Here is a 23,717-nt window from a genome sequence, read left to right on the forward strand (position 1 = left end):
CACTGCCGGCATCAGGTTATTAGGAGGCAAACTTCCCTCCATTTGATTGGTTGAACAGAAATGATTCATATTCCCTCTTGCCCCTCTGTCAAACCAGAGAAGGCGAGATACTGTGTTTAGATGAATCAGAGTAACGGTGGCTGGTATGTGGCCATCACAACTGGTCGCATTTAAGTTTTCACTGAAGTCTACAAGAGACAGCCCACGCAGAAGGCAATGGCTGAAGTACACATTCACAAATGTTAAATACACATTATATTACCTTGGATCTGGAGATGAAGAGGAAGCAACCAGCGAGAAGTAACCCCTGCAACGTGGCCTGGAAGTCGCTGAACTTAACTCCCTCCAGGTACAACACGCTCTGGCTGTAAGCAAGGATCAGCGCATTCAGGGCCAGAATCTTAAACATCTGCAGCGTGGTTACTAATGTGCAACGGCCTTGTTTGATCACGTAACATACTGTGGAGAGAGAGAGAGAGAGAGAGAGAGAGAGAGAGAGAGACACGGGCGGGGGGGGGGGGGGGGGGGGGGGGGGGGGGGGGGGGGAAGAGAAAGGAAAAAATCTTCGTTAAGTCTGAAATATATAGATGCTTGGCAGTTCAGAATCGAGTATTCCTGACAGAGACAGACTGTCAAAGCTTTGCATCTTGCACTCATCAGGTCCGGTGCAAGAATACCAAATTTCAAAGAGAGCAGCAATCTATACTGCATGAGGCAAGGGTACTGATTGGTTGTCGAGTTGATTGGTTGAGGGGTTGCCATACCTGTCCTGCTGAGCTTTTCCAGCACTTTTTGTATCCCTGATATCGTTCTGACCAATCTCCTCCCTCCTAAAGTGTAGTGCCCAGAGTTGGACACAATGCCCCAGGCTGAGGCCAGGCAGTGATTTATAAAGGGTTCACACAGCTTCCTTGTTTTTGTCCTCTGTGACTACTTCTAAAGCCCGGGATGCCAATGCGATTTTAAATGGCACTCTCAACCTTTCCTTCCGAGGGTTTGTGTACCTGTACCATCAGGTCTTTCTTTTCACGCACTGCACCGTTACAATTGGACCATTTAGTTCATGTTGCTGGTCCTCATTCTTCCAGACTGTGTCACTTCACATTTCTGCACATTGAACTGTATCCGCCATGGGCCTGCCCACTTGGCCAGCCTGGCTGATTGACGGAAAACGGTCCAACCCAACTTGGCATTCTATTTGATCGCCTGGTGCTGGGAATAATGCATTGCTTTCAATCTTTGGGAAGGATGTGACGGCCTTGACAGAGGAGATTTACTGGAATGGTTCCGGGATGAAGGAATTCCGCCACAAGTTTAGGTTGGAGACGCTGCGGTTGATCTCTCTGGATCGAGGAGAGTGGCGGGGAAATCTGATAGAGGTGGACAAGATTAAGACAGGTTTAGATAAGGTGGGCAGAGAAAATCTGGTCCCATTAACTGATGGTACAAGGGCGAGGGGGGGGGGGGGGGGGAAGAGGGGGGGCAGATTAAAGGTTTTGGGTAAGAGATGCAGGATGAGGTGACCTTTCTTTTAAACCCAGTAAGTGGTAACGATCTGGAACTTGCTGCCTCCGAGTGCAGTAGAAGGGTAGAATGATGGGGTGTAGATTAATTTGTTCTTAATCTAGGACAAAAGTTTGGCACAACGTTGTGGGCCGAATGGCCTGTTCTGTGCTATATTTTTCTATGTTCTATGTAAGATGGATTAATGATTTCAAAGGGAAATTGGAGGCACACAATGGGAATAAACTTGCAGGTTTACAGGAATAGAGTGTGGGAGTGGGACTGATTGGACTGCTCTATAGAGCCAATATGGATTTGATGGGCCGAAAGGTCTCCTTCAGTGCCATAATGACTTGTGTATCAAATGCCCCTGCTCCAAATCCTTCATTAACACCACACTGAGTCAGCTTCTTAGGTCTGGCAGTATCCACTCGCCAGCCTTTTCTGTTCCGAGCTGTAACGTCAGAATCCAACCCCACCATCGTTCTCAATGCCTCCAACACCCTACCCCACCTCACAGGGGCGAACGGAAAATCTGACCGGGGAGAGGAGAGAAAAAGAGCCCCTTCACCACCACCCACCCCACCGGCCCCGATGGACAATGGAAGTCCTACAGATAGCGTGTGGCTTAACTTTGAAAGAGATTGATTGACTATCGCACAAAAAAACTGCTAAGCAAGGCAGTGTCTTGTGGGACAGGTAGGGAGGTTTCAGATTGGACCGAATATTGTATTCACACCGGCAGAAAGCGGAGTGGATACCATCGGTGGGGTCCAAACACTAGCGGAGTTCCACAGCAATCGGTGTTACAACATAGAACAGTACAGCACAGAACAGGCCCTTCGGCCCTCAATGTTGTGCCGAGCATCGTCTGAAACCAAGATCAAGCTATCCCACTCCCCGTCATTCTGGTGTGCTCCATGTGCCTATCCAATAACTGCTTGAAAGTTCCTAAAGTGTCCGACTCCATATCACAGCAGGCAGTCCATTCCACACCCTAACCACTCTCTGAGTAAAGAACCTACCTCGGACATCTCTCCTATATCTCCCACCCTGAACCTGATAGTTATGCCCCTTGTAACAGCTACATCCACCTGACGAAATAGTCTCTGAACATCCACTCTATCTATCCCCCTCGACATCTTATAAACCTCTATTAAGTCACCTCTCACCCTCCTTCACTCCAAAGAGAAAAGCCCTAGCTCCCTCAAACTTTCCTCAGAAGACCTACCCTCCAAACCAGGCAGCATCCTGGTAAATATCCTTTGCACCCTTTCCAATGCTTCCACATCCCTCCTATAGTGAGGTGACCAGAACTGCACACAATACTCCAAGTGTGGTCTCACCAGGGTCATGTACAGTTGCAGCATAACCCCACGGCTCTTAAACTCAAGCCATTACTCCTCACCAACATTATTAAAGTATCTGGATAAAGGTAGAAGGAGAACAGTCCATATATGCTCGCTGGAGGCACCAGGTTATACACAGGAATTAAATGAAACTAACAGGCCGTAAGTGGGTCTAGAAGTTTTTGGAGAATGGTAGATGTGTCTCAAAGTTGACCAGTGCAGTGGGTGGGTTTGGAGCTGGAGGGAATCCACTCTTACGCACAGGTCACTGCCACTCAATGTCCCCGAGATGGAGAAGGACCTGGGCCTTAGAATAATGTAAGTGGGTTAACCCCAGGGCAGGAACCGCAGCCAACTGCAGACACAGCCTGTGAAAGGCACAGCCTGTGGATCCACGTTTGGCTAACTTGAATTGGTCGTATTAATGAAGCATCAAATTTTCGCCACGTGTGTCATGAGGGCTGCGGGGAAAGCTAAAAGTGAAGATGCACAGCCAGAGCAACCAGAAAGCAGTCTATTGGGGCTGGCTGCATCTAGAACGTGGGTCCCCGGTCTTGGGCTCAGAGTATAGAAACCTGCTTTGTATAATACTGGGAGACTGAGAAGAAAGAGTAGCATTTAATTGAGGCGAGGATAATTTGTGTAAGAATGACAATATACAGCATGTAGGTTAAGGAACACCAGAGAGAGGGCGGGTTATGTACAAATACTCACTGCACATGATGGATGATAGTTTGGAAGTAAATGGAGCTGCAATGCTGGCATCTCCCAGTTTTATTACAGGCATCTGATCCTCCTCGAGGTCCTTCAGTACCTGGTTAAGACGCTCCTGTAGGGAGAGAACACATGGTGGGCGGAGAAATGATTCAGAGGCTGCTGATATCACTGGGCCTTAGAATGATGTAAGTGGGTTAACCCCAGGGCAGGAACCGCAGCCAACTGCAGACAGCCTGTGAAAAGCACCCCGTGGATCCACATTCGGCTAACTTGAAAGATTCCAATCACTGCAACGTGGCTTTGACTACCCAGAGATGGTGGGACAGGTTTATCTGAAAATTGGTCAGGGTGCGGAATTACTTACCATATAGGTCGAGCTTTGAACGCCACATGGATCCCATTACCGAGGTCACTCCATCCCACCCAGCAGCTTCCACTAAAACCTTCAGCACCCTCAGGCTACCCATCTTTTGCCAAACTCCAGCTCTGTTCCTTCCTTCCATCTCACATTAATCACTTGTCCATTTGTCGGCTGGTCATTGCCGAGTCCGCAGCCGTGCTCCACCCTCCACCTGCAGCCTCCTTTATCCTGAGACCTCTTCACTCTGATCTGTACACCTCTTTATTCTACTTCTGCTGCCACAGCCTCCAGCCCTCGCTCCCAATGATCGCCGATGTTGCATCAATTACTCGGAAATCCCAACTGCCGACTGGCTGTTTCTTCCAGGGAGATCTCGGGCAGCAAAACTCTGGCTGAGATACAATTAATAGTTGTTCTCAGGAGATTGAGCCGCACAATATTCCATATCATTCGTCACCTGCTAGAGTGGAAGTGGAATGCTTCAGCTTACATCTGTGAGGAGCACCCAGTGATATTCAGGGCCCCGGGGGTGGGTGGGGCATTCCTCGGAGCTTCCACATTCCCAGCTCCTGCTCGGCCACCAAGCAGCAGCTGAACCCTGCCCAACGGGGAGGAAAACCCTAGGGAGCTGCCACCTCAGGGCCACAGCACCCAGTTTCTGGACAGCATCAGCCTCGCATGTGGTGGTAACCAGGTCTTCCAGTGTCCTTTCAGTGATGTACAATAGGGTATTCACCTGCAGAGACATCACACCCAACACCTATTTTTTAAGGATGGGGGGGGGGGGGGGGGGGGGGTGTGTGTGTGTGTGTGTGTGTGTGCACATCAAGAGAGAGATCAGGTATCAGGACCCTGGCTGATTCGTTTTCCCTCTCCCCTTGGTGATTAAATTCTAGTCCAGTGAACCAGTTAACTGGAGCACAGATTGGGAACTGCACCCGAGATCCTCCTGTGCCTCATTGGAACTCACTCCCCGTGCAGCCATTGGGAGATAACAAACCGTAGATCATTATTTTATAGACGTGTTTCGCTTCAAGTAAATTAGTTCTAAACACAATACGTTTACATAACAAGAGCAGCGAGTCCAGGCTAACCAGTCGAGGTGACCCAGTAAACGCTCCGAGTGTTACCCACCCTTTGTACGGCGAGCTGCTCCTCCCGCTGCGACATTAACCGGTGCCTCGCTGCCCGAGAGTGTGGTTTCAGGTTGCTGCTGGAGTTGGAAGTAAAAGGTTTCCCGTCGGTTATCGCGTCCTTTGACTTCCTCTTCTTCTCCGGAATCCGTTCGGGAGCGTTGGCCAGCAAAGCCACTCCTGAAACAACAGGACACTCGCTGAAAAGCTTGAACGGTGGGGAAGCACCAAGGTTGCTGAGGGCAGATGGGGAAATCTCCGGGGAGGGGGGTGTGTGTGTGTGTGTGTGGGTCTCGCTGTGATAGCAAGTTCCACATTCCAGCCATTCTTTGGGTAAAGTACCACCTCCTAAACCCCTTGTTGGATTTATTGGCCATTATCGTACATTTATGGCTCCAAGATTAGTGAAATGAAATGAAAATCGCTTATCGTCACGAGTAGGCTTCAATGAAGTTACTGTGAAAAGCCCCTAGTCGCCACATTCCGGCACCTGTTCGGGGAGGCTGGTACGGGAATTGAACCGTGCTGCTGGCCTGCCTTAAAAGCCAGCGATTTAGCCCAGTGTGCTAAACCAGCCCCATACTAACCCTATCAAACTTTTCCATTGTTTGAATGGCCTGTATCAGCTCTTTTTTTTGTTAGTGACAGCACTTCAACAACAAAAGGAAATCAAGCAGTGATCACAGGACAAGAGGCAGCTGATCCGCTGTACGGAGAACTCCAGTGGTCTGGAGCACGGAGGACCTTGGGACAGAGCAGAGTGAGCACAAACGTCAGAGAGTGAAGTTAAAAAGAAATTTTAAAAAGTGAGGGAAGGTTACGACTGTTCAGTTTTTTTTTGTTTAGCTAAATCTTTAATGAGCCTTTAGTTTATTTATATTACGGTTAAGTTAGTCTAATAAATGGAACCATGACAGGGCACCCCAGTCACAAAATACACATCAGGTTCCACGTGGGAACTCTAGTGCACTGAACAACCAAACGTGCAGGAAGCAGGGTCAGCGGAAGCAGCTGGAGATCCAGCTCGTTGAGGTGTATCTCATCGAGACCCACAGGGATATCACTTTTCTTGTCGCTAATTTATTCTTTCAATGGACCGTGGGCATCGCTGGCTAGGCCAGTATTTATTACGCATTCCTAACTGCCTTCGAGAAGGCGGTGGGCGAGCCGTTCCTGGATGTGGCCACCCCACAGGTGTGGAGGCAGGCAGTCGAGGAGGAGGAGGAGGAAAAGCAGGTCGCCCAAGGGTCCCCAACGCATCGCGCTCTCCGATCAGAATTCGGTTCCGAATGCAGGCAAGGTTGATGGTCCCTCAAGGGGAGAGGGTGAAAGATGAACGGGGAAGCAATAGTGAAGGGATTTTCTATAGTTTAGGGGAACAGACGGGCATTTCTGCGGCTGCAGACTGAGTTCACGATGGCCTAATGTCTACCCAGTGCCGAGGATGTCAGCAAACGGCTGCAAAGTGCTGGAAGAGGGAAGAGTAAACAGCCAGAGATCATAATCCACGTCAACACAAACAGCATAGGCAGAAAGATGGATTAGGTCCGGCAGCAAAGTTAAAAATTTTTTTTTTTTTTTTTTTTTTTTAAAAAGAGTACCCAATTCTTTTTTTTCTAATTAAGGGGCAATTTAGCGGGGCCAATCCACCGAACCTGGGTTGTGGGGATGAGACCCACGCAGGCACGGGGAGAATGTGCAAACTCCACACGGACAGTGACCCAGTGGCTGGGATTGAATCCGGGTCCTCAGCTCCATGAAGCAGTGCTAACCACTGCGCCACCCTGTTGCAGCAGATTTTAAGGACTTGGTGCAGATTCCTGACGGTGCCACACGCGTGTATAGAAATAAGTGGATAAAGCAGATAACTGATGTGAACATGTGGCCGGAGAGATGGTGCCGGGGGGTTGGGCGGGGGGGGGGGGGGGGGGGGGGGGGGGGGGGGGGAGAGAAAGAGTGTTTTCATTCCAGATATACTGGGATCAGTTTTGGGAGAGAATCATCGAATTTACAGTGAAGGAGGCCATTTGGCCCATTAGGTCTGCACCGGCCCTTGGAGAGAGCACCCTACTTAAGCCCAGGATTCCATCGTATCCCCGTAACCCAACCAAACCTTCTGGACACCAAGGAGCTATTTAGCATGACCAGGGACCTGTACAGGGAAAGCAAGCTGTACTTGGAGCGGGCACCAATATCCTCGTTGTGCAGTTTAGCTTTGATATTAGGAATGGTTTAAGCCAACCTGCCAGGGCGATGGGAACAAAGGTGTACCATCAGAGACAATAATCACAGGGTTAAAATCATTGAGCAGATAGCACTGGGGTAATAAATAACAAAGGTTTCAGACTAAGAGGTAATGCAGTAAAGTTTAAATTAGGTTTTAAGCACACGTATGCAAATACACGAAGCAATGGTAAATAAGGTTGGTGAGCTGCAGGTGCAAGTAGCCACATGGGAGTGTTGTTGTTGCAGGACTGGGTGCTAAACATTCCCGGAGACATTCAGGAAAGAATGGAGGAGGGTGGTAGTACTGAGCAAGGAGAATATTACAGTGATGGAGGGATAGCATGTCCTGGGGGCATCAGGTCACAATCTATCTGGTTCAGACCCAATAGACGCACCATTGCAAAGCTAGGTGTAGTCCATAGGTCACCAATTACTGGAAAGGTATGGAAGAGCACGTTTGCAGGGAAATGGGGGGTGCAAAAGTCGTTACAAAGCTTCAATTATCCAAATATAGACTGGAAAGTAACAACGGAAAAGAAGGGGGATGGGTTTCTCAAATGTCTTCAGGAGAATTTTCCTGATCAATCGGATTCGGGTCCAATCGAGAAAGAAGGCATTACTAGGTCTGGTTTTGGGCAATGACGTGTGTAAAATGGATGAAGTCTCTATCGAGGTAACTTTAGGAATCAACGATCAAAGGATCATAGGGTTTATTCTCACTGTGGAAAAGGACAAGGAGCAATCCAGGGTAAAAAATACTAAATTGGAGGACGGCTAATTTCAGTGGGGTGAGAATGGGCCCGTCTCGGATACATAGACAGGCAGATCTGCAATAGAACAACGGACTGCCTTTAACGAGGAGACAGTTCAGGTAGAGTCGAGGGACATCCCCACCAGGGGTAAATGTAGGACAAACAAAGCCAGCGCTCCCCAGATGGCAAGAGATGGAGAAAAGGCTGAAGCAGAAAAAGACATCAGGTGAAAACCAAACTGAATATAGAAAGTACAGAGAGGGAAGTGATAAAGGAAACCAGAGAGGCAGAGCAAAGACTGGCAACTAAAATTAAAGGGAATCCAGAAGTCTTCTATCAGCATATAATTAATAACAGAGAGGGCTAAGAGACCTCCGCAGAGAGAGGAATTGGTATGGATACTAAAATGAGTAGCTTTCATCTGTCTGTACCAAGGAAGAAGATGCTGACAAAGTCACCGTGAAAGAGGAGGCAGCCAGAGGCAGATGGACAGTAAAAGGGGGTGCATTAAAAGGGCTGGTCGTACTGGAGGTTGATGAGTCACCAGGACTGGTGCAGACGCATCCAAAGATCCTTGGGGAAGTAAGGGGTAGAAACGGCAGAGGTACTGCCCATAATCCAGCAATCCCCTTTAGATACAGGGCTGGTGCCAGCGGACTGGATAATTGCACGTTATACCCTTCTTCTTGGCAGATGGGCTGAGGGACAGAGAATATTAAGTTAAGGCGCCTGGCAAAGGAACCAATGGCTGCATGAAGAAATACTATTTAACACAACGAGTGATTTGGACCTGGAATGCACCGAGTGAGATTGGAGGGGGGGGGGGGGGGGGGGGAAGGAAGAGATTGGATTGGATTTGTTCATTGTCACGTGTACCGAGGTACAGTGAAAAGCATTTCTCTGCGAGCAGCTCAACAGATCATTCAGTACATGAAAAGAAAAGGAAATAAAGGAAAATACATAATAGGTAGTCTTCGAATTAAATTTTAAAAGATTAGAACGATTGTAAGATAAATAAAATGAAATGAAATGAAATGAAAATCTCTTATTGTCACAAGTAGGCTTCAAATGAAGTTACTGTGAAAAGCCCCTAGTCGCCACATTCCGGCGCCTGTTCGGGGAGGCTGTTACGGGAGGCTGTTAAGAGGGGGAGGGCTCGCAGAGTCACCTTGCTCCGGATGCCATCTTGCTGTACAGTTCGAGCTCTCAAACGGGGACCGAATGAGCACAAGAGGGGGAATTTAAAAAGCTGGGAGGAGAGAGCAGCTGAGTTGCCTCTTGCAAAGAGCTGGACATGGACATGATGGGTCAAATACCCTCCTCCTGTGCTGTAACCATCCTTTGATTATAGTTTGGACTTTAAATCCAGTCCAAGTTCATATATTAGATACATGTCAAGAACAGGCGTAACATTTCATCTTACAATTTTGTTGGTGTTTAAATTCCTGGTTTTGGATTAAAGTGCAGGGTTAAATACTGGAGCCAGTGGTGTTTGCATTCCGGCTGCCAGTTAGTCCGAGTCACACATTCACTCCTTTCATGCTTACCAACATCAGCATGTTTTAAGGCCCCAACGTCATTGGTCCCATCACCGCACATCAATGTGGTGTAACCGAGGCTTTTGAAACTGGTGATTACAAACTCCTGCAGACAGAGGATGGCGAGCATTCAGTCACAACGCACAGGATTTCACAACCTTCATCGTGCACGATGCGGCCACTCGGCCCATCGGGTCTGCACTGGCTTCCCGACAAGAGCATCCGACCTAGTCCCCTGCCTTATCCCCCCCTAACCCTGCACATTCTCTCTTCTCCGATATCAATCCAATTCCTCTCTGAAGCTCTCGATTGAACCTGCCTCCAAACCCCTCTTAGGAAGTTTATTCCAACCACTCTCTGGGTGTTAGTGGGATACAGGAGAAATATTTCCACATAATGGGTTATTGAAATAGGGAATCCATCACCACAAGTTACAATTGAGGCCAAGTTGATTGCTGCATTTAAGGTGCAATGAAATGGACAGAAGGGGCAGGGGTAGAAGAGTCAAATAATTCATTGCGCTGCAAGACCCCATCAATTCACTGCTGAAACCACCCCCCATAATTTCCATTGCCCCACCATTGGTGCCCCTGCCCACCCCCCCCCGGGTCTCAAACTTCTCCACCCCTCTGTCTTCAACATGTCTAACTGTAAATTCTATTGTTCCAAGTGAAAATTGCAACAGAAAAAAAAATAGTTTTTTGTTAAAACCAGCCATTCCACCGGTCACGCATTGGATTACATGGCGTGGTGTCAAATGTTGTCTTACATAAAACTGTTACGTTAACGGCACGACACGAGTGAAACGCTATCGCAATAAGGTCTAACCTTCTGTTTGGGTGCGACCCGTGCAAACACGTGGACATGCGGCATCAGCTTCATCAGGGAGGACCGATCCACCATGTTTAAATAATTGATCCCTTCCCCCGTCATGCACAAGTCGTACTGTTTGGTCATGTCATTCAGGGTGGATGGGATCGCGGGGCTGGTAACGGTGCCATCAATGGACTCCCACAGCCACTGAGCATCTGAAGCGACAAGCACACAATATTCCATTAGGCTTTACGAACATTGGACAGCCCTCCATACGTCCCATTACAAAATGCTAGTCACTAGTTGCATATTACGAAAAAGTAAAGTACACACATTTCTATTAGTGAACGGGACCATTTTAATCAGCTACTTCTAAGCCTCAGTTTAAAGTGCGTCAGGCTTTACCTTTAGTGTGAGGTGCTTGGAGGACAAGAGTGTGTTCTTTCTGGATGAAGTGGAGTTCTCGGGCCACATGGCAGGCTGTAAGGGGGTTGTCACCAGTGATCATGACTACCTGTAGAGAGATTGAGAAACGGGATCAGCAGGGAAAGGCAGGCAGGAACATGGCAAGATGCAGGCACAATGGAGAGAGGGTGAGGGAGGGGGAGAGGAGGTGGCAAAGGTTGGGGGTGGGGGAAGAAAGGGATAGGGAGAATAAAGGCGGGGAGGGAGAGGGAGTGAAGAGAGAGAGAGAGAGAGAGAGAGAGAGAGGGAGAGGGAGGGGGAAGGGAAAAAACTAAATCACAAAAACAATTCCTCAATGTAATTAAACGTTTGCAATGCAAAAGATGGAAACTGTACACTTTCGCCCGCTTTCTCTGGCCAAAGATTAATATTGTCCCAATGTCACTGATATTTGGAAGTGATTTCAAAATTTGTAGATGGCAAAACTTGGGCTGAGGTGGATGGTAGTGGACCTCAGGGGCACATCGATAGGCAGCTGGAATGGGCAGGAAGGTGGGAGATGATCTTTGACACGGAGAAGGGTGAAGCAATACATTTTGGCAGCAAGAAGAAGAAAGGGCAATATCAAATAAAGGATAGAATGTGGAATGGGATAAAAGAGCAAGGGGACTTTGGGCTATATATGCACAAATCATTAAAAGGTAGCAGGCCAAGTTGAGAAACCCAGACAGATGGAATGCAGGGCTTTAGAATCAGGATAGATCGGAGAAGCTGGGCTGTTCTCCTGCTCACCAAATCCACAGAACACCAGCTTGTCATCACTAACACACTGTTCCGCCAAAAAGACAAGTTCAAGACTTTCTGGAGGCGTCCACGATCAAATCACTGGCACATGATCAACTTCATCATCACCCAATCCAGAGACTCAAAAGATGTCCCCACCACCAAAGTGCTGACCAGTGCAGACGACTGCTGGACAGACCATGGCTCATCTGCTCCTCAAAGTCCATCAAACTCCAACTGAAGCAGCAGAAGATGAAGTAACAGCTCAGAAAAAAGATCAGCGTTGAGCGACGTCAAGAGCCAAACATGCTAGTGACCTTCCAACAATGTCCTCACCAAAATCTCCAGAGTCCATTCTAGTGGAGTGGAGAAAAACTGGAAAGAGTTTAACACAGCTATCAACCGTCAGCTACAAGACCAGGAAACACCGAGACTGGTTCAACAAGAACGACCATCCAAGACCTCATCACCAAGAAGAGGAAAGCTCTCCATGCCTGGCAAAACAACATAGCCAGCAAGGCAAAGCGGGAAAACTCCTCAAACAGCAACGGTGGAGATACAAAGAAGAACTAGGGAAAGAAAGAACCAATGGTGGACTGAGAAAGCCAAGGAGCTGCAACTTCTCGCCGACAAGCATGACAACAGCGAATTCTGCAGTGTCACCATGGCAATATATGGACCTAATGACCTAGGTCTCAAACCGGGTGCGGAGTAAGGATGGAAACCACTTGAGACACGGAAAAAACATCAGCTTAGATGGTGAGAACACTTCAACAAACTCCTAAACTGTGATACAATCATAAACGAGGACGTATTTGAGAAAATCCCCCAACTCCCCATCGAAGATGATCTTGGGCCCCCACCAAGTGTGGACGAAGCTGTCATTCAACACGAGGAATGGGAAAGTCACAGGAATAGATGAGATTCCAACGGAGATTTTCAAACTCGGATAAGAATAGAAGAGATCGTCCGTCATCTCCATCAGTTGCTCCTGAAAATCTGGGACAGAAGAAATCTGAGCTGATCTCAGGGATGCAGTCATCGTCACCATCTTCATGAAAGGAGACAAAGCGGACTGGGCGAACTACCGAAGAATCTGCCTATTCTCCATCACCAGGAAGATCATCGCCCAAATCCTCGCTAGCCGCCTTCTCCCAGTCTCTGAAGAAATCCTTCCCGGAAGCTGGTGTGATATGTACCAAACCTCAGAACAGCGGACATGATTTTCACTGCTCGACAACATCAGCCACTCCACATGACCTTCATCAATCTGACCAAGGTTTTTGGCTAAGGTCAATCAGGAAGTGCTACGGAATACCCTGTCAATGGTCGGCTGTCCAGAGAAATTCATCAGCATCCTCGTATTTATCCACCACAAGATATTGGCGACAGTCCTCACTGACGGAAAGACCAAAACCTTCCAAGGTCAAGCAGGGATGAGTCATCGCCCCCAACCTTTTCTCCATCGCCACCATCCTTCTTTACCTGGTCACGAACAAGATTCCCAGTGGAGTGATCAGTCTACAGGATAGATGGAAAACTTTTAAACCTCAACCGATTGAAATCCAAGAAGAAAACGACACTGACATCGATCGTGGAACTTCTGTGTGTGGATGACATCACCATCTCTACTCTCTCAGAAGAGAATCTCCAAGCCATGCTTGACACCTTCGCAGAAACACAACGAAGAATTGGTCTCGGCCTAAACCTCAAGAAGACTCCAGCCCTTTACCAAACCGCCCCAGGGAAAGATCCAGTCTCTTCCTCCATCAAGATCAACAGAGAAACCCTACCAAACTTTAAACATTTCCCCTCTGGGGAGCCACCTCTCATCTAAGGCTGAAATTGATGCAGAGATCCAACATCATAACCAATCTACGAGTGCCTCCTTCGAACGCCCAAGTACGAGTCTTTGACGACCACGACATTTGTGCGGACACCAAGATTCTCGTGCACAAGCCAGCCGTCCTCCCAACTCTTCTATATGGCTCAGAAAGCTGGACTATGTCAACGCTGATTGAGACAGATTCTCCGCATCAACAGAGAGAACAGGAGTACGAACATCAGCGTCCTTGAGGGAGCCAAGAGCACCAGCATCGAAGCCATGATCATCCGAAACCAACTCTGCTGGGCCGGCGGCCAAGTGCTTCAAAGGCCCTTGCTTTGTCCACCTCTTGTTTGGGAGCCTTCCTTGCGCTGGGTGAAGAAGATTTGCTTTGGCAGTCGGGACTCTGACATCCTAAGCACGTGCCCCCCCCCCCCCCCCCCCCCCCCCCCCCCCCCCGAGGGCTTACCGCAAGAAATTCAACATAGACGTCAACGCCCGGGAGACCCTTGCCCAGGAGAGATCCACTTGGAGGAATTGAAGGGACAAACTGGGCGGCATGGACAAGTTGGGCCGAAGGGCATGTTTTCATGCTGTAAACCTCTATGACTAATTCGCCGACTCTCAGAACCCATGACCAGTGACAGGAGGTTTCCTGGGTGGACAATCATACTCATTAGTGAGTGATCGCCGAAGATGTGAGGAAAAAAACTACAAGTGGGAAGGATTTGGAATGTATGGCTCGAGTGTGTGGTGGAGGCGGATACAATCTTAGATTTGAAAAGGGAATTGGACAATGATCTAAATGGGAAAAAAAATTCAGGGTAACACGGGAGGGGAAGGGCAGTGGCATGGGACTAGCTAGTTACTCTGGCAGTGTCTGCATGGGCACATGGGCCGAATGTATGACTATAATCAATAGAAAGTTTCCAATCAAAAGAGTCAAAAATCGGTGAAGCTCTGTTAGTCTTAGTCTGTCAGTAAATTTCTAGTCACTTGGTAACAGCTTCCAACATGGATGTTTAGATTTGGTACTTGATCCTCAGAGCCCATTTCACAAAGCCGCAACTCGCTGTAGATGCCCCAACACAAGAACTGAAGCGAGGCGACTGCCTGCTGACAGACCTGACCAACTCTTCACAGTGGAGGCCGACGTGGCCAACAAGCGAACTGAGCAGAGATCAATGCAGGAAATGCCATCCGTCTAATTGGAAAGTATCTCTATCTACCTGGTGTGATGCATTCTGGATCTCTTTGATGACCGCTTTCGAATCAGTCTTCAGGGGACAAGAAACGACCATGAAGCCAGCAAATTTCAGGTTCGACTCCAAGTGCGCACGGGTTAACGTCCGTACCTGAGAGAGAGAGAGAGAGAGAGAGAGAGAGAGACAACTCTTATGGTTAACGAATAAAGAAACATTACTGGGGCAGCACCAACACTTTAACTCCCAGCTGAACAAGGCTCTTCCTGCAAAAGCCGCAAAACGTAGACTCCAGACGACAATGAGGAAACACTGGAAAGCAAATTCACGTCCTGTTAAAAACAACACGTCTCTAAATGCTTAGGTATGGCACTAATGTGACAGGTTAACGAAAGGTAGTAATTCTCCATGTTAGAGCTACCAGAGTAGAGAGAATCCACAATATCAACACAAGGGGCAGCATGGTGGCACAGCAGTTAGCACTGCTGCCTCACAGCACCAGGGACCCGGGTTCAATTCTGGCCACAGGTGACTGTGAAGTTTGCACTTTCTCCCCTTGTCTGTGTAGGTTTCCTCCAGGTGCTCCAGATTCCTCACCAGATAGCTCATCAGGCTAAATTGCTGGCTTTTAAAGCAGACCAAGCAGGCCAGCAGCACGGTTCGATTCCCGTACCCGCAACAGGCGGACAGGCGCCGGAATGTGGCGACTAGGGGCTTTTCACAGTAACTTCATTGAAGCCTACTCGTGACAATAAGCGATTTTCATTTCATTTCATTCCTCCCACAGTCCAAAGGCGTGCAGGTTAGGTGGATTGGCCATGCTCAATTGCCCCTTAGTGTCCAAGATATGTAGGTTAGGGGTGTTATAGGGAGTAGGGGAGTGGGCCTAAGTAGGTTGCTCTATCAAGGGTCAGTGCAGACTTAATGGGTCGAATGGCCACTTTCTGTACTGTAGGGAGCCTATGATTCCAAGATGCAATACATGGTTCCCAATTCCAACAAACAGGGCCAGTTTGGATAATATGGAAAAATGTACATCTTTCATTGGCCAGAGCTGATCATCTTCACCCAGCGACCAATGTGGCACGTCAAGTGTAGAGAAGTGGGAGAGAAGAACGAAAAATAAATGTTACTACGCAAAATAAGAACTCATGGTGCAAGGGGCAACATGGATTGAGGATTGGCAACCAACAGTAGAGATAGATGGGTCATTTTTGTGTTGGCAAGATGCAGCCGAGTGGAGTGCCACCGGAATCAGATCTATTATTTGCAATCCATGTCAACATCTTGGATGAAGGGACGGAATGATTGCTAAAATTGCTGATGACATATTGCTCGGGAGGAGAGCAAGTTGTGAAGACACAAGGATATTGCAAAGGGATGCAGCGGTGCTAAGTGACTGGGTAAAAATTTGACAGGTGTAGTAGAGAGTGTGGGAGAACGTGAACTTGTCCACATTGGCAGGAGGAATAGCAAAGCAGCAAATCATTTAAATGGAGATTGACAAACTCTGCAGTGCAGAGGGATCTGGGTGTGCTGGTAAACAAGGATCGCCAATTTCAAAAGGAAATTGGATAGGCTCTTGAGGAAAATAAACTGACAAGGGGATTAGGCTGAACTAATGGTCCCCATCTGTTCTGGAATGACTACGATAATCTGTGGCTGGCGGACAATTCAGCATGGTTACCTGCACACCTCGCTGGCGTGGGAGTCAAGGGAAGATATTCAAGCAAATCTTTACCTGCTGATGAGAGAGGTGTCCCATCTCCTTGTATCCCAGGGCTAGTACTCGGGCTCCCTCCCGTGACATCGCAGTGTGGACAGCATCATAGTGGCTGGGGCACTCAGAAAACTACAAATCAATCACATGTACAATACGTCGCATGAAACCAAACTGATGATAGATTCAGCTACAAGACTCCAAAAGCACCGAAGCGTCAGATGGCTTTGTGCTAACTCCCTTGCATGGCCAAGATCTTAGAGACCAGCAACGAGTGGAGGGGACCCACCACCCCCTGTTCCTCACAGGTCAGGTGAGCCACGCTGAGCTCCTCTTTGTGAAACAACTACGGAGCAGCACTGATCTTTCCCCAGAGCCCTCCATTGCAAATCACTACAGAACCTCCCTCTACCAGCTTTACATTCAGCACAGTGCAGGTCACAACAATTCAGTTTACATTCTTTTTTCTGTCCATTTGTTTAATTGCATGCACTCTCACTTAGTAAGCGCCAGCTGTGGTTTACAATTATCAGTCGAGGTGCTGCGCGCAGCGAAGAGGGGAAAGTAGCAAAGACTTCACTGTGCGATGCAGTGAAATAGACATCCCTCCCTCCGTATCCAGTTTATGCTCCAAGTCTGAGCAGGCTCCTTACCATGCTGCGCAATGTCTCAGGCGCTCCCTTCACGGTGCTGAAATACTGGAGATCCGTGGAGCCCATCGTTTCGTAAGAGCCAAGGACTGACATGCGCTTCAGCGCGCTGGCAAAGTGAAACCGCTGGTGGATTTTCAGACCTGGTGATTTGATACTTTTGGAGAAAACCTTCTCGTCTAAGGAATAAAGGCGAACGAACAGTAAGGCCACAAGAACTTCCATTTAAAAAAAGACATTCAGCTGTATTTGATCAACATTTCTGCCAAATAACCAACTGGAAAACATTTAACATCTACGGCTGGATTGTCGGAACAATGCCGCTGGTTTAGAAATGCTTTTGCGACACTCCACAGTGAAGCAGTAAGTGAGATAGTCAACTATAAAACTGTTAAATGTTAATGTAAACCGGGAAAATGCTTTAGAAAGCGTGAGGGACCTTAGAACATCAGGCGGTCGGCATGTTCACTCAGGCGTCCTTTAAGGGAATGGGAAAGAGGTACATCACAAACCCCTCACCCAGTCCTCCAACAGCTCACTGGACGCCAGCAGAGTTGCAATTCCAAGCTTTTGAAATGGGAGACAAGTGTTACAACTGGGTAACTACCCAGAGGGTAACTAGCCCATGTGGTTAGTCATGGGGCAAGAAGCTCCAGGGAATCATTACAGATGCACCCCACGCCCGCCTCGACAGAGGCAGCCTCCTTGGAACGCCCACGGTGGTTTCTAGAAACTGGCTGACGAGCTCAGCAAGGGGAAGCTGGGCGTACATGGTTTACTCGGAGCTTTTAACAAAAGCACCACAGCAATTTGAGAATCTGGAGGCAGAAAGCATTTTGTTGATGGATATAGACTTGCTGGAGACCAGTTCCCAATGGTGTCCCGCAGCGTTAGGACCTTTACTGTTTACAGTTTCTGTTACTGATCTAGACGTAGGTGATAGGGCAATAATTCAGGAGTTTTTGCAGGTGATGAGGTATAGTGTGGACTACAGAGTACGCTCAACTAACACATTAATAACTAGTGTGTGCTGGGGTAGACAAGGACAGTGTTTGGCAAATGATGTGGCCTTGGAAAAGTGCAGTGTTACATGTGAGGGTTGGTCAAATGCTAAGCGCACGTATGGATGAAAAGAATTCAAGCCAGTGGTGAAAGGAGATCTAGGTGTTTTAGTCCATCTTTCTCTAAAGAATCATGATCAATGCGGTGAAGCTATAACTAAAGCGAACAGGGTTCTAGGACAATTCACTAGAAAACAAAGCATACCATAGTTTGTCTTGTACAAGACCTCGGGTTGGGCCTCAGTTAGAACACTTGTGTCCAGTTTTGGTCTCCTCAAATGATGGGTGATACTGAGATTCTGGAAAGGGTGCAGAGGAGGGCCACAAGGTTAATTTCCCAGTCTAAAGCACCTCAGTTACCCAGATAAGCTCAATGAGCTGGATCTCTCTAGAGAAAAAATAGGTGTTGACGCAACAGCGACTTGAATGAAGTTTACAGAAAAATGAAGGGACTGGCAGATGCTTACGTTTCAAATGTTTCAGCTGAATAGGTATTGGAGGACCAAAATGGTTTTGAGGTTTGGTAATTCTTACAGCGGAGAGGAGGTACAGGTCAATGTTCCTCAGATGATTGCAGAGTCACCGTATTCCCTTAAAAGGGAGAACTGGGCCTGTTTCCAAATGCATGGGAGGTCACCTTGCATTAGAAGGCTGCATTAATATAAATCAAGGTCACGGTGATCTGGGCTAATTCTGATTGCCTGTGGACGGGGGATTTTCACGCACACCTACCCTGAACTGACCTCTGGTTTTACTGCTCCGATTTTACATGCTTCCACTGAGGCTGGCGGGTGTATATAATCGGGGAGGCAACTCGAGGAAGTGGAGGAACAGAGGGACCAGAGGGGTAAGATGCCGATGAAAGGCGATTGGCAAAAAAAGAACCCAACGAGGCAAAACTGTTTTTACGGGGCGCGTGGTCAGGATCTGAAATCGGCCAGAATTCTCTGGCTGCTGGGATTCCCTTTTCCCACTCGCGGGGATCCCGGGCAGCGTGGGGGCAGCTTCAATGGGAAATCCCTCTGAAAGGCAGCGGGAAGAGAGAATCCCACCGCCAGCGAACGCCGTGCCTCTGAGAAACCCACGGCTGGGGAGCCGGGGAATCCCGACCTGGCAGTGAGTGCCGAGGAGGATGATCCAAATCAGGCTTCCGAAAGGGAACGGGGTAAGCACCAGAAGAGAAATAAAGTCGTATGGCTACGGGAAAACAGCAGGGGAGTGGGACTAGCTGATCTCCTCTTGCAGACAGCCAGCCCTGGGCATGATGGGCTGAATGGCCACCTTTCTTGTTGCAACCATTCTATGGTGCTGATGTGATGCATGAGGGGTGGCCGGACCCATCAATAATTTGTTGGTAGTGTTGGGTCAAGAACAAATTAGTATAATCACCAAGGCAAGAGTTAACGGCATGCCTGCAAAACCATTCGGACTTCTTTAAGTAAGGCACAACTTAGCGAGGGAGCACCCAACTAAATCTGGACGTAAATACGAGGGGGGGGGGGGGGGGGGGGGGGCATGGTGTTCATGAATGATTTAGAAGTAGGACACAGTGCAAAAGTCTCAATTTCAACACAAGTAGGTAAAGAGAGACAAAAGGAGGAAGTTCAGAGCGGAGGTGGTGTGACAGGAGAGAGAAAAACAAAGGGGGGGGAGGGAAACAGAACCGAGGCACACAAACACAGCTTGAGAGGGAACTTTAGAGCTAATAACTTCAATCTACCATACCCAAGCACAATTAGTGAAATCATTCGTTCATGACTTTTTTTAGAAAAATATATATTCTGGAACGTTTGGTTTGAATTCGCAGCTCAGTAAAATGGAGAATGCTCCCCAGTCACAGCACCGTATTAACAGAAATACCAAAACAGCCTTTTCACCTTTCGTGAGGGCCCAGTCCACTGCAGTTAGCATTGCCTTCTCAAGAGGATCGCCAACCAATGTCCCATCATCCATCTGCACCAGCGAATGACACGTCGCCACCACCCGGTGTGTCTGCAGGGGAATCTCCGACACCGGGACCAGTTCGTTCCCTTCCCTGCAACGTCAGGAGGAGGTTATGATCTCAGGAAAGGTTAAGCTTCACCCTAAATGCAGCAACTTCACAAACAGCTTGGGTGCGGGATTTCCAGCCCGGCATTTTATCAACTCACTCTTCCCAATTTGGAAAAAAAAGAAATCCCGCAGCTAAATGACCGGCTGGAATTATGTTTATTTAGACAAAGAGCTAACTCGCTGGTCAGCAGAGGCCTTGCAGGGTTGTCCAGACTGGAACGAGAGTCTCACTACTCCATCCCTGCGCACACGTGTATTTCTTCCTTGCCACTTTTTGCTGACTTTTGAGAATGGGGAGCTTTGTATTTTACATTGCCGCCTTGCCAAAGAACGGACATTGCTTAAATTTGGACAGAGTTCTGTCAGATTCTACAGCACAGTTTCTGATCGATAGAGCGCAGCGGACAGTGCAGAGAATTGCATCATTTGGCTATTAGAAAGTTAAGAAGTGTTCCTTCTCAGGAGACGAGCATCTCTACCGGTCTGGTATTTAATGACTTATCTTCAGTCACGCTGTGAAGTTGGATGGTTTACCACCTTCTTGAAGAATAGGCCAGTAGTTTAATACAACGGAGTGTCTTATTATGTCTCAACGGGGCAATTAATAGTCAACCACATTGACGTAGGACCGAAGTCACAAAGGCAGACAGGGCAAGGACACAGATTTTGCTCCGTATCAGATATTCACGAATCTGCCCAGTTTTCAAAAGTGACAATTAGATAGTTTCATGGGTCACCAGCATTTTACATCCAGATCTTTGAACTAAACTCTCAAGTTACTCAAACAATGGGATTGGAACACATGCTCCAATCATGCCCCCTTGGATCACAAGTCCAGATCTTTAGATTACTGGCCCAGTAATTGTGCTGAGACAAGAATTCAAAAATCGACAGGCGGCAACAAAAAAAAACACAGCGGACCCACACTCGTGACGCCTGGGAGCGCACTGTAGAGACAGCGAAACACGCAGCATTGCAGCACAGAGAGTTCATTCTCTCCGTAACCACAGTTCTCAAACGCTGCCAGAGGCTACGAGAGAGCATTACCAATTTTTTTTTAATTCACCGGAAGCGGACATCACTGGCAAGGCCAGCGTTTATTGTCCATTCCTTGAACGGAGTGGCTTGTTTGGCCATTCCAGAGGGGCATAAAGAGTCAACCACTGTGGGTCTGGTGTCACACGCAGGCCAAGCAAGGACGGTAGATTCTCTTCCCGAAAAAAGACTTCAGTGAACCAGCTGGGTTTTTACGATAATGGCCTCATTTAGACTTTTAATTCTAGATTTGGTTGGATTTATTTTCGCCAGGTGGGATTGGAAGCAGGGGTCCTCTCATATTACCCTGGGTCTCTGGGTAACTAGCCTAGTGACATTACCACTATGCCACCACTGCCCCATACCTCAGGCTATTGCCCCACACATCCATTAATTGTAAATCAAAGAGCACTGTTCGAGTCACACGGTGATTTGAGGACAGTTGTCTAAAAGCTTGATTGGGGTAGATTGTCAAGGAGGATTTTAAAAGGAGGGGCGAATTCCAGAGCTGAGGCAGCCAATACTGTTCCAAATAAAATCACTCGAGATGCCTGAATGAGGCGTCCGTAGAGATTCGCGGGCTGTGGGGAGATTAGAGGGGTCGGAAAAACGAGCTTTGAGAATTCTAAAATCCGGGTACCGGGAGCCAAAGTAAGTCAGCGAACAAAGGGGTGCTGGTTGAGGGTTTTAGCAACAAGGTGAATCGAGGGAGAGGCAGACAATATTGTGGAGATGGAAACAGGAAGTCTTAGTCATGGTCCGGGTATGAAGTCTGAAGCTCACCTCACGGGCCAAATATAATACCAAGGTCACAACCAGCCTGGTTCCACCCCCCCCCCCCCCCCCCCCCCCCCCCCCCCCCCCCCCCCCCCCCCCCCCCCCCCCCGAGATAGTTACCAGGGAGAGGGAATGGAGTCAGTAGCGAGGAAACATAGCTTCACACCACGGTAAACCACAATGACTTCAGTCTTCCCAGTCTTTAAATCGGGAGAACATTTCTGCTCACCCAATATGGGATATCAGACAAGCAGTCCAATAAGTTTAAGACAATGGAGGATTTGAGCAGGGCGGGCAAAGTAGAACATAGAAGAGTACAGCACAGAACAGGCCCTTCGGCCCTCGATGTTGTGCCGAGCAATGATCACCCTACTCAAACCCACGTATCCACCCTATACCCGTAACCCAACAACCCCCCCCTTAACCTTACTTTTAAGGACACTACGGGCAATTTATCACGGCCAATCTACCTAACCCGCACATCTTTGGACTGTGGGAGGAAACCGGAGCACCCGGAGGAAACCCACGCACACACGGGGAGGACGTGCAGACTCCGCAGACAGTGACCCAGCCGGGAATCGAACCTGGGACCCTGGAGCTGTGAAGCATTTATGCTAACCACCATGCTACCGTGCTGCCCAGAGTTGGGTATCGTCAGTGTACACGTAAAAACTGATGTGGGGTAAACCCAGCCGGTTATCGACACACTCCCCCAACAAACAGCAACGTGACGATGACCAGATCGCCTGTTATGCGAGGTCGATGGAGGGATAAGTAGGGATGTCCTCAAAGCATCTGTGAAGAGGCCAAACATTCCCACTGAACCGTGGGGAGACCCCTGTCCGACTGGAATGGAGAAGATTCAATCGGGAAGGCGCCAAACGATCATGTGGAGGGAATTCGGTGAGGAACACGCAGAGAGAGCGTGAAGGGATCAGAGAGAGCTCCAAACAGTGAATTTAGCCGGCCCACCTGCCCTATGGCAGAGTCCGCAGAACATACGTGGGATGGATCATCCAACCCGTGGAGTGGACAGGACAAAGGGGATAACTTTCCTGCTCTTCTCTGAAATATTGTCATGGGATCTACGTCCACCTACGAGGGTGGATGGGGTCTCAGTTTAACATCTCACCGAAAGACGCCAACCTCCGTTAGTGCATTACTATCCCCCAGTGCCACACGGAGGTGTCAGTCGAAATCTTTGTGCTCACATGTCTGGTAGTGGAACTTGGACACTCCGAGGTGAGGGAGTACTACGGCCTGAGTCAAGGCTGACACAATAGCCAATACTCTGGCTACAATTAGATAAGAAGAATGGAACAAGGTTAATGTAGGCCCATCCTGATGGAGGGTTATGGGAGGAGGCTGGACTGGCCAACCATGCCAATTAGCTACAGACCAGGAAGAAGGCAACAACGTAGTGAGCACCCAGGTCTTTGAAAAGTGAATGCAAATTTCAGGAAAACAAAAATCATAAGAAGCTCCATTTACAGGTTAAAGACAACGGTTTGAAAAGTTTTTACTAAACGTTGTAGCTTTGCATCATTTCTGTGCAGCCTGCAATTTCGACAAAGCTCTCCAGAGGTCACTATAGACCACAGCAAACAACGCAAACTGAGAATAGACTATTATTGTCAATGGTTATTCTGGACAAGCTGGGAATCCCTACGGGATCTGTTTTAAAGTCATTGCTATGCAGAGGATCACAAAAGGTGGGGGCTGGGTGGGGGGGCAGTGGGAATTTGATTTGTAAAATTAATAGAATTTCTCCAAATGGGGTGCTGGCAATGCAGACCGTCTCAGGGCGACCCGATT

At 48.3% G+C, this 23,717-nt stretch overlaps 1 protein-coding gene across 2 annotated transcripts in view; it reads right to left on the minus strand.

The window, feature by feature from the left end:
* atp13a1 (ATPase 13A1) overlaps positions 1-23,717 on the minus strand; it is a 78,737-nt gene that overhangs the window by 8,205 nt on the left and 46,815 nt on the right. For both annotated transcript variants that reach the window (XR_005458734.1, XM_038784656.1), the window contains exons 13-22: positions 19,916-20,073; positions 16,981-17,156; positions 16,349-16,459; positions 14,635-14,760; positions 10,798-10,906; positions 10,408-10,607; positions 9,589-9,685; positions 5,065-5,243; positions 3,567-3,681; positions 263-459 (exon numbers count right to left, since the gene is read on the minus strand). Coding sequence is in view for 1 of the 2 variants with exons in the window: in XM_038784656.1 (XP_038640584.1) it covers positions 263-459; positions 3,567-3,681; positions 5,065-5,243; positions 9,589-9,685; positions 10,408-10,607; positions 10,798-10,906; positions 14,635-14,760; positions 16,349-16,459; positions 16,981-17,156; positions 19,916-20,073 (1,468 nt within the window). In the remaining variant the exon portion in view is untranslated. The remainder of the gene's footprint in view (positions 1-262; positions 460-3,566; positions 3,682-5,064; positions 5,244-9,588; positions 9,686-10,407; positions 10,608-10,797; positions 10,907-14,634; positions 14,761-16,348; positions 16,460-16,980; positions 17,157-19,915; positions 20,074-23,717) is intronic.

The sequence above is a fragment of the Scyliorhinus canicula genome, chromosome 25 (assembly GCF_902713615.1).
Source record: "Scyliorhinus canicula chromosome 25, sScyCan1.1, whole genome shotgun sequence".
In the NCBI taxonomy this organism is placed as follows: domain Eukaryota; kingdom Metazoa; phylum Chordata; class Chondrichthyes; order Carcharhiniformes; family Scyliorhinidae; genus Scyliorhinus; species Scyliorhinus canicula.